At 41.4% G+C, this 13,380-nt stretch overlaps 1 protein-coding gene across 1 annotated transcript in view; it reads left to right on the top strand.

Annotated features, from left to right (window-relative positions):
• Positions 1–1,128: 1,128 nt before the first annotated feature.
• Positions 1,129–13,380, top strand: part of LOC109112160 (NACHT, LRR and PYD domains-containing protein 12-like) — a 56,198-nt gene continuing 43,946 nt past the window's right edge. Inside the window, exons 1-5 of the mRNA XM_042754571.1 lie at positions 1,129–1,179; positions 1,803–1,871; positions 3,741–3,854; positions 4,158–4,271; positions 10,817–12,625. Coding sequence (XP_042610505.1) covers positions 1,822–1,871; positions 3,741–3,854; positions 4,158–4,271; positions 10,817–12,625 — 2,087 coding nt within the window. The 5' untranslated portion in view covers positions 1,129–1,179; positions 1,803–1,821. The remainder of the gene's footprint in view (positions 1,180–1,802; positions 1,872–3,740; positions 3,855–4,157; positions 4,272–10,816; positions 12,626–13,380) is intronic.

Raw genomic sequence — 13,380 nt, 5'->3', positions numbered from 1 at the left:
GGCTCTGAAGTAGGGCATCTAGCTTCATCTGTCTTTATTTTGGTTAGGTTCAGATTCCTCTGCAGTTGTTGTATGTTGTAAAAAAAAAAAAAAAAAAAAAAAAAAAAAAAACTATAATTACTAAATTATAATACTAATGAATTATTATTTATAATTACTAAATAATAATTACTAAATAAATTTACACTAAATTTCGATTCACGACTGAAAATAGTAGGATATTTTGCTAATTACTTATTGCAAATATTTGCAATTATATGCACCTCAGCATTACATTATGAACCAGTATGAGTTGAGTGCAAATTGAGTGTAAATTTTAATTCAAATTATTAAATGGATGCCACCTTATTGGGGAAAAAAGCCCTCCCTACACCTACCCTAATCCTGCCCAATACTTTATTTTCAACTTTTTGATGATTTTCTTCAGTTTTATTAAAAATAAATGCTTTTCTGATGTGATTTGAAGATTAAAAAAGGAGAAAAAAAGTTCGCCAAAAGGCAGATTCGAACCCAGGTCCATCGCGTCAAAAGAGTAGAATGGCACATGCTTTATCATCTACACCACTGAATTTAATGGCTAGAAGCCGTCTTTTGTAATGTTGACTAGCACAATCATAATCCGCCAACAATACCAGCTACTTGCACTTTTTTTTTTTTTTTTTGCGTAAAATAGACCGATTTTTTTTCTCCAACAGTTAAACAGTTGCCCACAGAAAAAAACTTCCCGCGCCTATGAAAACATGTTAGCAACACTTATCTAAGTGCTAAAGCATGCTATTAATGCAGTGAAAAAGAACATTACTGTAACTCATACAATATCCGATCTACCTCAAACTTCACATGTCCTGGCCTGAAGACATCTTGAGGCCAATATTGATTTATAGTCATAGCGCCACCTGCTGGCAACAGGAAATTACTTGTTTTACACTAACTTAAACATGCATTGTCCGATCTGCCCCAAACTTCACATGTTTGGTAAGAGTCCTGCCCTGAAGACATTTACATTTCAATATCCAGTTATAGTCATAGCGCCACCAACTGGCAGCAGGAAGTTTGGCAAATATAAGTGAATTTTGATTATTTGAATTTGATTATTGTGTTTGTTTGTTATTTCCATTCAGAGTCAGAGTCTACATGCTCATATTTGGTTATAGTTATAGCGCCACCTACTGGAAACAGGTAATGACATGTTTTACACTGTTATGCACTATTAGCAACACAGTAAAATATGCCGTTGTGTGCTAAATATGCTAGAAATATTCTCAAACATGCTAGTAACACTTACTAAGAGCTAAAGCATGCTATTAATACTATGAAACAGAAAGTTGTTGTCACTCATGCATACAATGCCCAATCTGCCCCAAACTTCACACGTTTTATAAGAGTCCTGGCCTGAGCACATCTAAAGGTCAATATTCAATTATAATTATAGTGCCACCTGCTGGCAACAGGAAATGACTTGTTTTAAACTAACTTAGACGTGCAATGTCCGATCTGCCCCAGACTTCACATGTTTGATAAGAGTCCTGGCCTGAACTCATCTTGAGGCCAATATTGATTTATAGTCATAGCGCCACCTGCTGGCAACAGGAAATTACTTGTTTTACACTAACTTAAACATGCAATGTCCGATCTGCCCCAAACTTCACATGTTTGGTAAGAGTCCTGCCCTGAAGACATCTACATTTCAATATCCAGTTATAGTCATAGCGCCACCAACTGGCAGCAGGAAGTTTGGCACATATAAGTGAATTTTGATTATTTGAATTTGATTATTGTGTTTGTTTGTTATTTCCATTCAGAGTCAGTGCTGGTTTCATCATGAATGACACACAAACATCCAGAGATGAAGATGTTTCTCCAGGATGCAGGTACTTATACTGTATAAACACTGCATTTAATCACTTTAAATTATAGTAAATAGCAAACTCCATCATGTTTTTTTGTGTCTGTAAGTTTTTTTAATAATATATATATATATATATATATATATATATATATATATATACAGGTCCTTCTCAAAAAATTAGCATATTGTGATAAAAGTTCATTATTTTCCATAATGTAATGATAAAATTAAACTTTCATATATATTTTAGATTCATTGCACACCAACTGAAATATTTCAGGTCTTTTATTGTTTTAATACTGATGATTTTGGCATACAGCTCATAAAAACCCAAAATTCCTATCTCAAAAAATTAGCATATCATGAAAAGGTTCTCTAAACAAGCTATTAACCTAATCATCTGAATCAACTAATTAACTCTAAGCACCTGCAAAAGATTCCTGAGGCTTTTAAAAACTCCCAGCCTGGTTCATTACTCAAAACCGCAATCATGGGTAAGACTGCCGACCAGACTGCCGTCCAGAAGGCCATCATTGACACCCTCAAGCGAGAGGGGTAAGACACAGAAAGAAATTTCTGAACGAATAGGCTGTTCCCAGAGTGCTGTATCAAGGCACCTCAGTGGGAAGTCTGTGGGAAGGAAAATGTGTGGCAAAAAACGCTACACAACGAGAAGAGGTGACCGGACCCTGAGGAAGATTGTGGAGAAGGACCGATTCCAGACCTTGGGGGACCTGCGGAAGCAGTGGACTGAGTCTGGAGTAGAAACATCCAGAGCCACCGTGCACAGGCGTGTGCTTTTGAACCAGAAACAGCGGCAGAAGCGCCTGACCTGGGCTACAGAGAAGCAGCACTGGACTGTTGCTCAGTGGTCCAAAGTACTTTTTTCGGATGAAAGCAAATTTTGCATGTCATTCGGAAATCAAGGTGCCAGAGTCTGGAGGAAGACTGGGGAGAAGGAAATGCCAAAATGCCTGAAGTCCAGTGTCAAGTAGCCACAGTCAGTGATGGTCTGGGGTGCCATGTCAGCTGCTGGTGTTGGTCCACTGTGTTTTATCAAGGGCAGGGTCAATGCAGCTAGCTATCAGGAGATTTTGGAGCACTTCATGCTTCCATCTGCTGAAAAGCTTTATGGAGATGAAGATTTCGTTTTTCAGCACGACCTGGCACCTGCTCACAGTGCCAAAACCACTGGTAAATGGTTTACTGACCATGGTATTACTGTGCTCAATTGGCCTGCCAACTCTCCTGACCTGAACCCCATAGAGAATCTGTGGGATATTGTGAAGAGAAAGTTGAGAGACGCAAGACCCAACACTCTGGATGAGCTTAAGGCCGCTATCGAAGCATCCTGGGCCTCCATAACACCTCAGCAGTGCCACAGGCTGATTGCCTCCATGCCACGCCGCATTGAAGCAGTCATTTCTGCAAAAGGATTCCCGACCAAGTATCGAGTGCATAACTGAACATAATTATTTGAAGGTTGACTTTCTTTGTATTAAAAACACTTTTCTTTTATTGAATCGGATGAAATATGCTAATTTTTTGAGATAGGAATTTGGGGTTTTCATGAGCTGTATGCCAAAATCATCAGTATTAAAACTGATGTATAAATATCAGTTGGTGTGCAATGAATCTAAAATATATGAAAGTTTAATTTTATCATTACATTATGGAAAATAATGAACTTTTATCACAATATGCTAATTTTTTGAGAAGGACCTGTATATATATATATATCTACATGATATATATAATATATATATATCTCTCATATATATATATATATACATTAATGTCTCCTCATTAGGAGCTTTTTTAATGAAAAATACTTCAAGACCTTAAAAGAAAATGATTATCATCATAAAGGATTGATTTAGTTTTCTTGCAGCTCATTTCAACAGATGAGATCAGAAGCAGAGCCCAGCTGTGTGTCTATGAGGAGTGACAAGTCTATGGATCAAATAATAGACTTTAAGAGTGGATATACACAGACTGATCTCAGGTATAATATTTCTGTAAAAGATGATTATAGTATGGCATTTCATATTATCAGAAAAAGTATATGTAGTATTTTTTTTTAAATGTATGAGAAATCTATCTTTATTTGATTATTTAACATATATAGTGTTGCTCACACAGAGAGACACATTTGTGAAAGCACTCAGTTCACTTTAACATTTTTGTAATAATAGTGTAAACAAAATTATATGTAGTGCTCTTTAACGTGATTGTTTAAAAAATATGAATATGTATTTTGTTAAATATTATAATTCAAATGATTCACTTTAATCTCTTTCTGTTATAGTTCATTTCAGCAGAAGAATTTAGAACCAGAGCCCAGCTGTGTGTCTATGAGGAGTAACGCATCTGTGAATCAGACATTAGATTATAAGAGTGAAGATACAAAGACTGATCTCAGGTTTAATATTTCTGTAAAAGATTATTTGATTATGATATAAGGATGCAACGATTATAGACTTTGTTGATACAATTATAGTCGGAGGAACAATCACGGTTTCACAGTGATCACGCTTATTATGGATTCATTCATTTCACAACACTATGTATAAAATCACAAAATCACTTTTCAAATTTTAAAGTGTTATTCATTGCTGTTTTTTTGAAACAGAAATAACACAGTAACCAAATGATACAGGTCAAAATAATAATAACAGTCAGTTTTAAAAATAACAAATGGAAATAGATCACAAAATTATTTAGTGTTTTCAGCTTGTGCATACTTTCTACATTTCTTTTTGGACCTAAGGAAATATGGTGAAAAAATATCTTGTTGGTTTTTGACTTAAGCTTAAATAATACTATAACAGGGATAATGTCAGACTCTGTTCCGTGTCTTGTGTGTGTTTTGCTCCCCATGTTGATTGATTCCAGATGTTCCCCATTTATTTCCATTGATCCCAGGTGTGTCTCGTTGTCCCCTCGTCCTGTTGAGTTTAAATAGTGTTCCCAGTTTGAGTTCCTTTGTCCCGTATTGGTAATGTCTACTCCTTGTGCTACGTGTGATTCCCCGTGATGTGAATAAATTCCTTGTTGATGTACTCCTGGTCTTCTGGTCTCCTCGTTCCTCGCTACATGTTCCCTCACAGTAGCAGCAAACCATGACAGAATATCGGACCCTTAAATGATGATGGCTGTTGATAAGCTGTAGGGTTTGCGGCAGGCCGGTTGGAGAGGTATGTGGAGGATTTCACTGAGCTAGTTAACCAGCTGAGCTGACCCGATGCCACTCTTGGTGCGTGCTTTCTGCTGGGACTGGACGACGAGATCTGCTGCGATCTTCCTGTCTCTGATTTTCCCCTGATCGAGCTAATTAATCTCGAACTCTTTTTGATTGGTTCTAACTTAGAAGTTGATGAAGTTAAGAAACCTTCCAAGCCTCGTCATTCATCCCCCTCAGAAGCACGCCGCGTTTCGCAACAGCTGGGACTGCCTGCCCAGCCCCAAACACCCCTGAATCCTCCGAAGTTCCATGATAATCCTCAGCCCAGAAATGCTGACCGTTCCCAACCCAAGCCTGCCACCATCCACAGCTCACTCAAGCATGCCGGTTGCTCATATGGCAAGCTCACCGAATGTTAATGTGGCAAGCCCAAAGGACGGTAAAGTGGCAAGCCCACAGGACGTTAACTTGGCAAGCCTGCCAGCCCCAAAGCTAACTCCAATGCCTGCTCCTCGTAAGTGCCTTCCAGTGCCCGCTCCTCCAGAGTTCGCTCCAGTGTCCGCCCAGGCCACAGAGTTTGCTCCAATGTTGACCCAGACCATTCCTTTTCCCTCCGATACAGAAGAGGAAACTAGGGGTGAGGAGAAGGGCGTCAGCCCAGGCCCCAGAGTTCGCTCCAGTGTTGGCCCAGGCCCCAGAGTTCACTCCAGTGTTGGCCTATACTAAGAGCATAGCCCATCGAGGGCTCCTGATCCCCAGTCAAGCCCAGGGAGGGCTCCTGTTTCCGAGTTAAGCCCAGGGAGGGCTCCTGATCCCCTGCTAAGCCCAGGAAGGGCTCCTGATCCCCGTTATGCCCAGGGAGGGCTCCAGGCCCCTAAAGCAGCCCCGTAAATTTGGGGGGGGTGGGGGGGTTGTACTAAGGCTCCAGTCGTAGAGGCTGAGGTGGGGGCTGGGACTGCAGCCTCCCGAGTCCCCTGCTCCACCATGGCCTCCCGAGTCCCCTGCTCTGCCATGGCCTCCCAAGTCCTCTGATGCACCATTGGCCCCCCGAACGGGTCCCAACCCCAACACCCCCCCACCCCTTTGGATGTTATATGGCATGAGGAAATGGCTTCCGGAGGGGGGTGTTATGTCAGACTCCGTTCCGTGTCTTGTGTGTGTTGTGCTCCTCATGTTGATTGATTCCAAGTGTTCCCCGTTTATTTCCATTGATCACAAGTGTGATCATCCCCTCATCCTGTGGTGTTTAAATAGTGTTCCTAGTTTGAGTTCCTTTGTCCAGTATTAGTAATGTCTGCTCCTTGTGCTACGTGTGACAGATAATAAATCAGTTAATTTATTATTATTATATAATATATTAATAACTTTGTGTATCCCCCAGGGGAAAATGTTACTAATAAGGGGAATTAACTGAACTATTATTGTCATCAATTGTCATCCATATGTATTCATTTTAAAAATCTGTTAAATAATTCATCAAATTTTGCGTTTGGCCTGAGAAATCATGTCTATTATTTTGGTTTGTGAGATCAGATATCTCATACAGAAACATTCAGGAGCACAGAAACTTGTTGTCAGTGCTGCCCCTCGACTTTTATTAATAATATAGCTTAGATACTGGATCGCTGCATTATATTCATCACTCGTCAGCAACGAGGGTGTAAAAATCACTGTTTTTGAAGTAACTAAACAGCTACATTGTTTGCAGAGAGAGACGTGCAGACACAGGTCATTCATACACGCAACTGTCACCTCTCTCTCTCTCTCGATCAAATAATTAATTCAAGTTAATGTTATAATTAACTCTTTTAAATAAATGTGATCTTACCACACTATTTCATCTCTGTCTGATTTGAAGCGTGCTAATGAGCTGTAGCTTCGCGTCAGGTTATTCTTGCCTTCACGTCGTACAATTAAATTGTTTAATGAGCAGCTTGCCATTCATTATAGACCAAGATGGCAGTGCGTACACATCGCGAGGCTCAGCGTCTCTCCAGTTTTTGCAATTTTGCAGTATTTTTTCTGCTCATCTCAGGTCTGTTCGTACTGAACAGCTTTGCCTTAACATCTTACACCCGACAGGAGATTTTGGATATTGGTGTGCACTTTTCCAACAGTTTTATCACCAATCCTCGACTCATCCCTGAGATCTCCAGAACACCCCACACTAAGCGTTGAAACCGGCCAGGCGGAAGTGCTCGGAGGTGGTGTCAAGATCATAAACAAGGCGGAGGAAGCACCGAGGTCTAAGAGCTAAGCTAAAGCTAACACTGCTCTGGCTCTCTTTACCCAGCATTTTCCTCACTAATGTGTGGTCACTGGTGAACAAAATGGATGAGTTATGACTTTGCATCACCCACAGTAAGAGACTTTTGGATTGCAGTGTCATGGTTTTCACAGAAACATGGCTACACAGCAACATACCCGATAATTCTATTGAGCTAGCCAGAAGCTACACGGTCCGGGCAGATAGGACAGCAGATGACTCCGGCAAGACAAGAGGCAGCGGATTGTGCATTTATGTTAACAAAGCTTGGTGTACAAACACTGTCATTGTTGGGAGACACTGCTAAGCTAACCTGGAGTTTCTCATGGTTAAGTGTAGACATTTTTATCTCCCGCGGGAGTTCCCTTCCACCATTATAACTGCAGTCTATGTTCCACTGGATGCTAATGCCAAGCTCGCTATGAACGAACTGCATGTGGCCATTAGTAAACAACAGACTGCTCACCTGGAGGCTGCTTTTATTGTCACGGGTGATTTTAATCACTCCATATTAAAGACAGTGCTCCCCAAATTCCATCAGCATGTTTCCTGCCACACTAGAGGAGACAAAACTTTGGATCATGTTTACACAAACATTGATGGAGCTTACATCGCGACCCCCTCCCCCACCTGGGACAGTCTGATCACCTTTCTTTGTTTCTTACCCCTAAGTATTCACCCCTCATCAACTGTGTGAAGCCTTTAGTGAGAACCATCAAAGTGTGGAGCAACTGGAGCAGACTCTTTACTTCAGGACAGGTTTCAATACACGGATTGGAGTATGTTTGCTTCTCAGGCTGCATGTGACTCTCAAACGGGCATTGATATCTATACCTTCTCCGTACTGGATTACATCAACACCACCATTGACAGTGATAGAACAGAAAAAGAGATCACAACGTACCCTAATCAGAAGCAATGGATGAACAAGGAGGTGCGACTCCTGCTGAAAGCCCGCATCACTGCCTTCAGATCAGATGCCGCTCAGGCCTACAGTAAATCCAGGGCAAACCTGAGGAGGGGCATCAAAAAGGCGAAGTACTGCTACAAGCTGAAGGTAGAGGAACACTTTTCCAACTTTGACCCCCAACGCATGTGGCAGGGCATCCAGGCCATCAGTGACTACAAGCCAAGCAACTCCACTTCAACGGTCACAGACGTCTCCTTCCTTAATGAGCTAAATTACTTTAATGCTCGCTTCAACAGCGACAGTAAGGAGACGGCCACCAAGATCACACCCTCAGCAGACCACCAATCCCTCAAACTCACCTCCACAGATGTCTACACTGCATTGAGCTGGATCAATGCACGCAAGACTGCTGGCCCGGACAGCATTCCTGGACCTTTGCTTAGGGCATGTGCAGAGCAGCTTGCAGGGGTCTTCACAGACATTTTACAACCTGTCCCTCACCCAAGCAACTGTACCAACATGCTTTAAGTCCACATCCATTGTGCCAGTGCCGAAACACTCCTCCCCGATGTGCCTGAATGACTACAGCCCCGTAGCACTCACACCTATTGTTATGAAGTGCTTTGAGTGACTGGTCCTAGCACACCTCAAGGACTGCCTCCCACCCACACTGGACCCACACCAATTTGCCTACCATAGCACAGGAGCACAGAGGATGCAGTATGCACAGTGCTGCACTCTGTACTCACACACTTGAACAATAACAACACATTTGTACGTATGTTGTTTGTTTACTTCAGTTCAGCATTTAACACTGTCATTCCCTCCAAGCTGACTACAAAACTTGGAGACCTGGACATTAACACCTCCCTCTGCAACTGGATTATGGACTTTCTGACCAACAGACCTCAGCATGTTAGGTCAGGCCAAACCTGCTCCACCACCATCACACTCAACACTCAACAAGCTGAGCCATTCCTCTACTCCCTCTACACCCACGACTGCAAGCCTGTGCATGGATCCAACTCCATCATTAAGTCTGCAGATGACACCACAGTGATTGGCCTCATCAGAGACAATGATGAGACTGCCTACAGGGAGGAGGTACAGCACCTGGCCTCATGGTGCGTTGGCAACAACCTGCTCCTTAACACCAACAAGACAAAGGAGCTCATTGTGGACTTCAGGAAGAAGAAAGGAAGCATGCATGACCCCATCCACATTAACAGGATGGTTGTTGAACGTGTCTCCAGCTTCAAGTTCCTGGGAACCACCATCTCGAAGGAGCTGTCCTGGACCACAAACACCTCCAGCCTGGTCAAGAAGGCTCACCAGCGTCTCTTCTTCCTTAAGACATTGAAGAAGAACCAGCTGTCTTCAGCCATCCTGGTGAACTTTTACCGGTGTGCGATCGAGAGCATCCTGACCAGTTGTATCACAGTCTGGAATGAAAACTGCTCAGTTGCTGACCGCAAGGCACTGCAGAGGGTGGTGAAAACTGCCCAACGCATCACTGGGACAACACTTCCTGCTATTGAGGACATCCAGACAAAACGCTGTCTACGTTGAGCTTGCAGCATTCTTAAGGACTCCTCTCGCCCTGACCATAGACTGTTTAACCTCCTGCCCTCCGGGAGGCGCTTCAGGAGCCTCTGGACAAGGACCAGCAGACTCAGGAACAGCTTTTTCCCTATAGCTGACTCCTTACTGAATTCTGCCCACTGAACCCCCCCGCCACCCCCCCTACACACACACCACTACACACTCCTCACCCCTCCTCATCACTACATCTGGTTTACAACAACAACAAAAACCAGTTACACTTGTTATTACTTGCACTACTGTCTTCAAATTCAAACAAAATAATAAATTATATCAAATTTCCATCTCATAATGTAAAAACACTTACAAAATATCATAGTTTCTGCTTATAGTGTACATACACTTATTACATAATCCATCTGTATAGTATGTTCATAGTACACCTATCTGTATATCATGCCGATAGTGTTTAAAAAAATCTGTAAATTATGTCCCTAGTACTGCCTTATCTGTACATTTATTGTACATTTGTAACATGTTGTAGACACTGTATATCCTGTCCTTACTGCTTATTGCACTTCTGGTTAGATGCTTACATGTGCAATGACAATAAAGTTGAATCTAATCTAATCTAATTATCCCTAACGTACTAGCTCTTTTAGCAGCAACTTTATTACAGCAATAAAGTGACGCCCTTGTCATTCTTGGTGTACCCAAAATGCTCCCACACTATCAACTTCAGGCATTTCTTTGTGGGAATAAAGCTTTGCTCTGTCATAGTTAATCTAGTGACTTTATTATCCTCAATTTCCAACATAACCATTCCACTCAAAAAAAACACACATCTTATATTATCCTTTTCGTTTTGTGCAAGTTGCAACAGTTCTGTTCCATGCAACAGAAACACTCGGTGTAGCAGAGCCTTTACGATTATTTAACTGTGAAGCGTTAAAGTGGGGTTAATAATTAAATTGGTTAATCGATGCATCCCTATTATGATACAGAATACATAAAATACATTGTGCTCATTAACTAATGTAATAACATGGTATTTTAATTTTACAGGCATGAAGTCCTCAAGACATTTAGATCAAATCTGATGAAGAAGTTTGAGTGTCTGTATGAGGGAACAGCGACACAGGGAAACCCAACACTCCTGAATGAGATCTACACAGAGCTCTACATCACAGAGAGTGAGAGTGGAGAGATCAGTAATGAGCATGAGGTGAGACAGATTGAGACACAATCCAGGAGAGCAGCAACAGAGGACACAGCCATAAAATGCAGTGACATCTTTAGACCTTTACCTGGACAAGACAAAGCTATCAGAACTGTGCTGACAAAGGGAGTCGCTGGCATTGGAAAAACAGTCTCTGTGCAGAAGTTCATCCTGGACTGGGCTGAAGGGAAAGAGAATCAGGATGTCCAGCTCATATTTCCACTTCCTTTCAGAGAAATCAACTTGATGAAGGACAAAACACTCAGCTTTTCAGATCTTCTTCATGTCTTTTTCCCTGAAACTAAAGAAATGGAAATATCCAGCGATGAATATAAAGTTTTGTTCATCTTTGATGGTCTGGATGAGTGTCGTCTGTCTCTGAACTTTAAGAGCAAACTGAAACTGTGTAATATATCTGAATCAGCCTCAGTGGAAGTGCTGCTGATGAACCTTATTGTGGGGAATCTGCTTCCCTCTGCTCTCATCTGGATCACCTCCAGACCAGCAGCAGCTGATCTCGTCCCCTCTGAGTCTGTCCATCGAGTGACAGAGGTACGAGGCTTCAATGAGCCACAGAAGCAGGAATACTTCAGGAAGAGGATCAGTGATCAGAGTCTGGCCAATACAATTATCTCACACCTGAAATCATCGAGGAGCCTCTACATCATGTGCCACATCCCAATTTTCTGCTGGATTTCAGCCGCTGTTCTAGAGAAGATATTGATTCAAGCAGAGAGTGAAGAGATTCCCAAGACTCTCACTCAAATGTACACACACTTCCTGATCCTTCAGACCAACATCAAACATAGGAAGGACTATGAGAAGAAAGTGACAGATGAAGACATGATCCTCAAACTGGGGAAAGTGGCTTATCAGCAGCTTGTGAAAGGCAACCTGATCTTCTATGAGGAAGACCTGAGAGAATGCGGCATTGATGTGACAGAAGCATCAGTATACTCAGGATTGTGCACTCAGATCTTCAGAGAGGAGTGTGGCTTGTATCAGGGGAAAGTCTTCTGCTTTGTTCATCTGAGCATCCAGGAACATCTAGCAGCTCTATATGTGCACCTCTCCTGTACAAACCACAACAGAAATGTGTTTGACCAAATCACCAAACAGAGTTTGCAGTCTAAAGTTAAGGACTCGTTTCGACTCAATTCATCAGAATATGTTTCATTATCTGAGCTGCATCAGAGAGTTGTGGATGAGGCTCTAAAGAGTAAAAATGGACATCTGGACCTTTTCCTGCGGTTCCTTCTTGGTTTGTCAGTGGAGTCTCATCAGATTCTCCTACAAGGACTAATGAAACAGATAAAAAGTAGCTCTGAAAACAATGAGAAAACAGTTGAGTACATCAAGAAGATGATCAGGACCATTGACTCGCAAGAGAAATCCATCAATCTGTTCCACTGTCTGAATGAACTGGGTGATTATTCACTAGTGGAGGAAATACAACAGTATCTGAAATCTGGAACAATAAAGGAAGCCAAACTGTCTTCATCTCAGTGGTCAGCTGTAGTTTTTGTGTTGTTGACATCAGAGAAGAAGCTTGATGAGTTTAATATTAATAATTTTTTTGGAGGAAGCAATAAAGCTGAAAAATTTAAAGTTCTCCAGAAGCTGCTGCCTGTGATTAAAGAATGCAGATCAGTTCAGTAAGTATCACTGAGAATAATCAATTTATTTAGACAATCAAAGTTAAATATCATAAATCTTTAGTTCTGCAGTTGTTGTCCAGAGTTTAGTGGTTAGTACTTTGATGTTTACACATCACATCAATGGCATTGTCATGATTCAAATCCGAAAGAGCTTTATTGCCAGGTATGTTTACATACAGATTTTTTTTTTTTTTTGGTGACATAAGTGTCCACAGCACAAACAGAATGACAGTGACAAGACACAGATAATAAAATTAATAGAAATAGGAAAAGTAAATAGGAAATGACAATATACAAAAATAAACAATTATTAAAAAAAATACACAATATAGAAAGTAGACAATAGATGGGATTTGTTTGTGCAGGTGTATTATGTACAAATGCAAGGAAATGTAAATAAGAGGTATGTGTATTAAATAAATTTGTTTATTACATATTTATTGCCAAGTTAACTGTTTATGTGATGGATTGGCTAAGGGAAGAATCTGTTCTTATATCTGGCTTTTCTGATGCTCAGTGGTCTCTGTCAACCTGATGGCAACAGTTCAAAGAGGTAATGGGCCGGGTGTGAGTGGTCCAGAATGATTTTGCCAGCTCTTTTACTGACTCTGGATGAGTGCAGTGTTTGGAGAGTGGGGGGGGGGGGGGTGTTGAACCAATGATCCACTCAGCAGTCCAGACTATCCACTACAATCTTCTGAAGTCCACAATCATCTCCACTGTTTTGAGCGTGTTGAGCTCCAGGTTGTTGA

The sequence above is a fragment of the Cyprinus carpio genome, unplaced genomic scaffold (assembly GCF_018340385.1).
Source record: "Cyprinus carpio isolate SPL01 unplaced genomic scaffold, ASM1834038v1 S000006546, whole genome shotgun sequence".
In the NCBI taxonomy this organism is placed as follows: Eukaryota; Metazoa; Chordata; class Actinopteri; order Cypriniformes; family Cyprinidae; genus Cyprinus; species Cyprinus carpio.
This window is presented reverse-complemented; position numbering and strand designations above follow the sequence as displayed.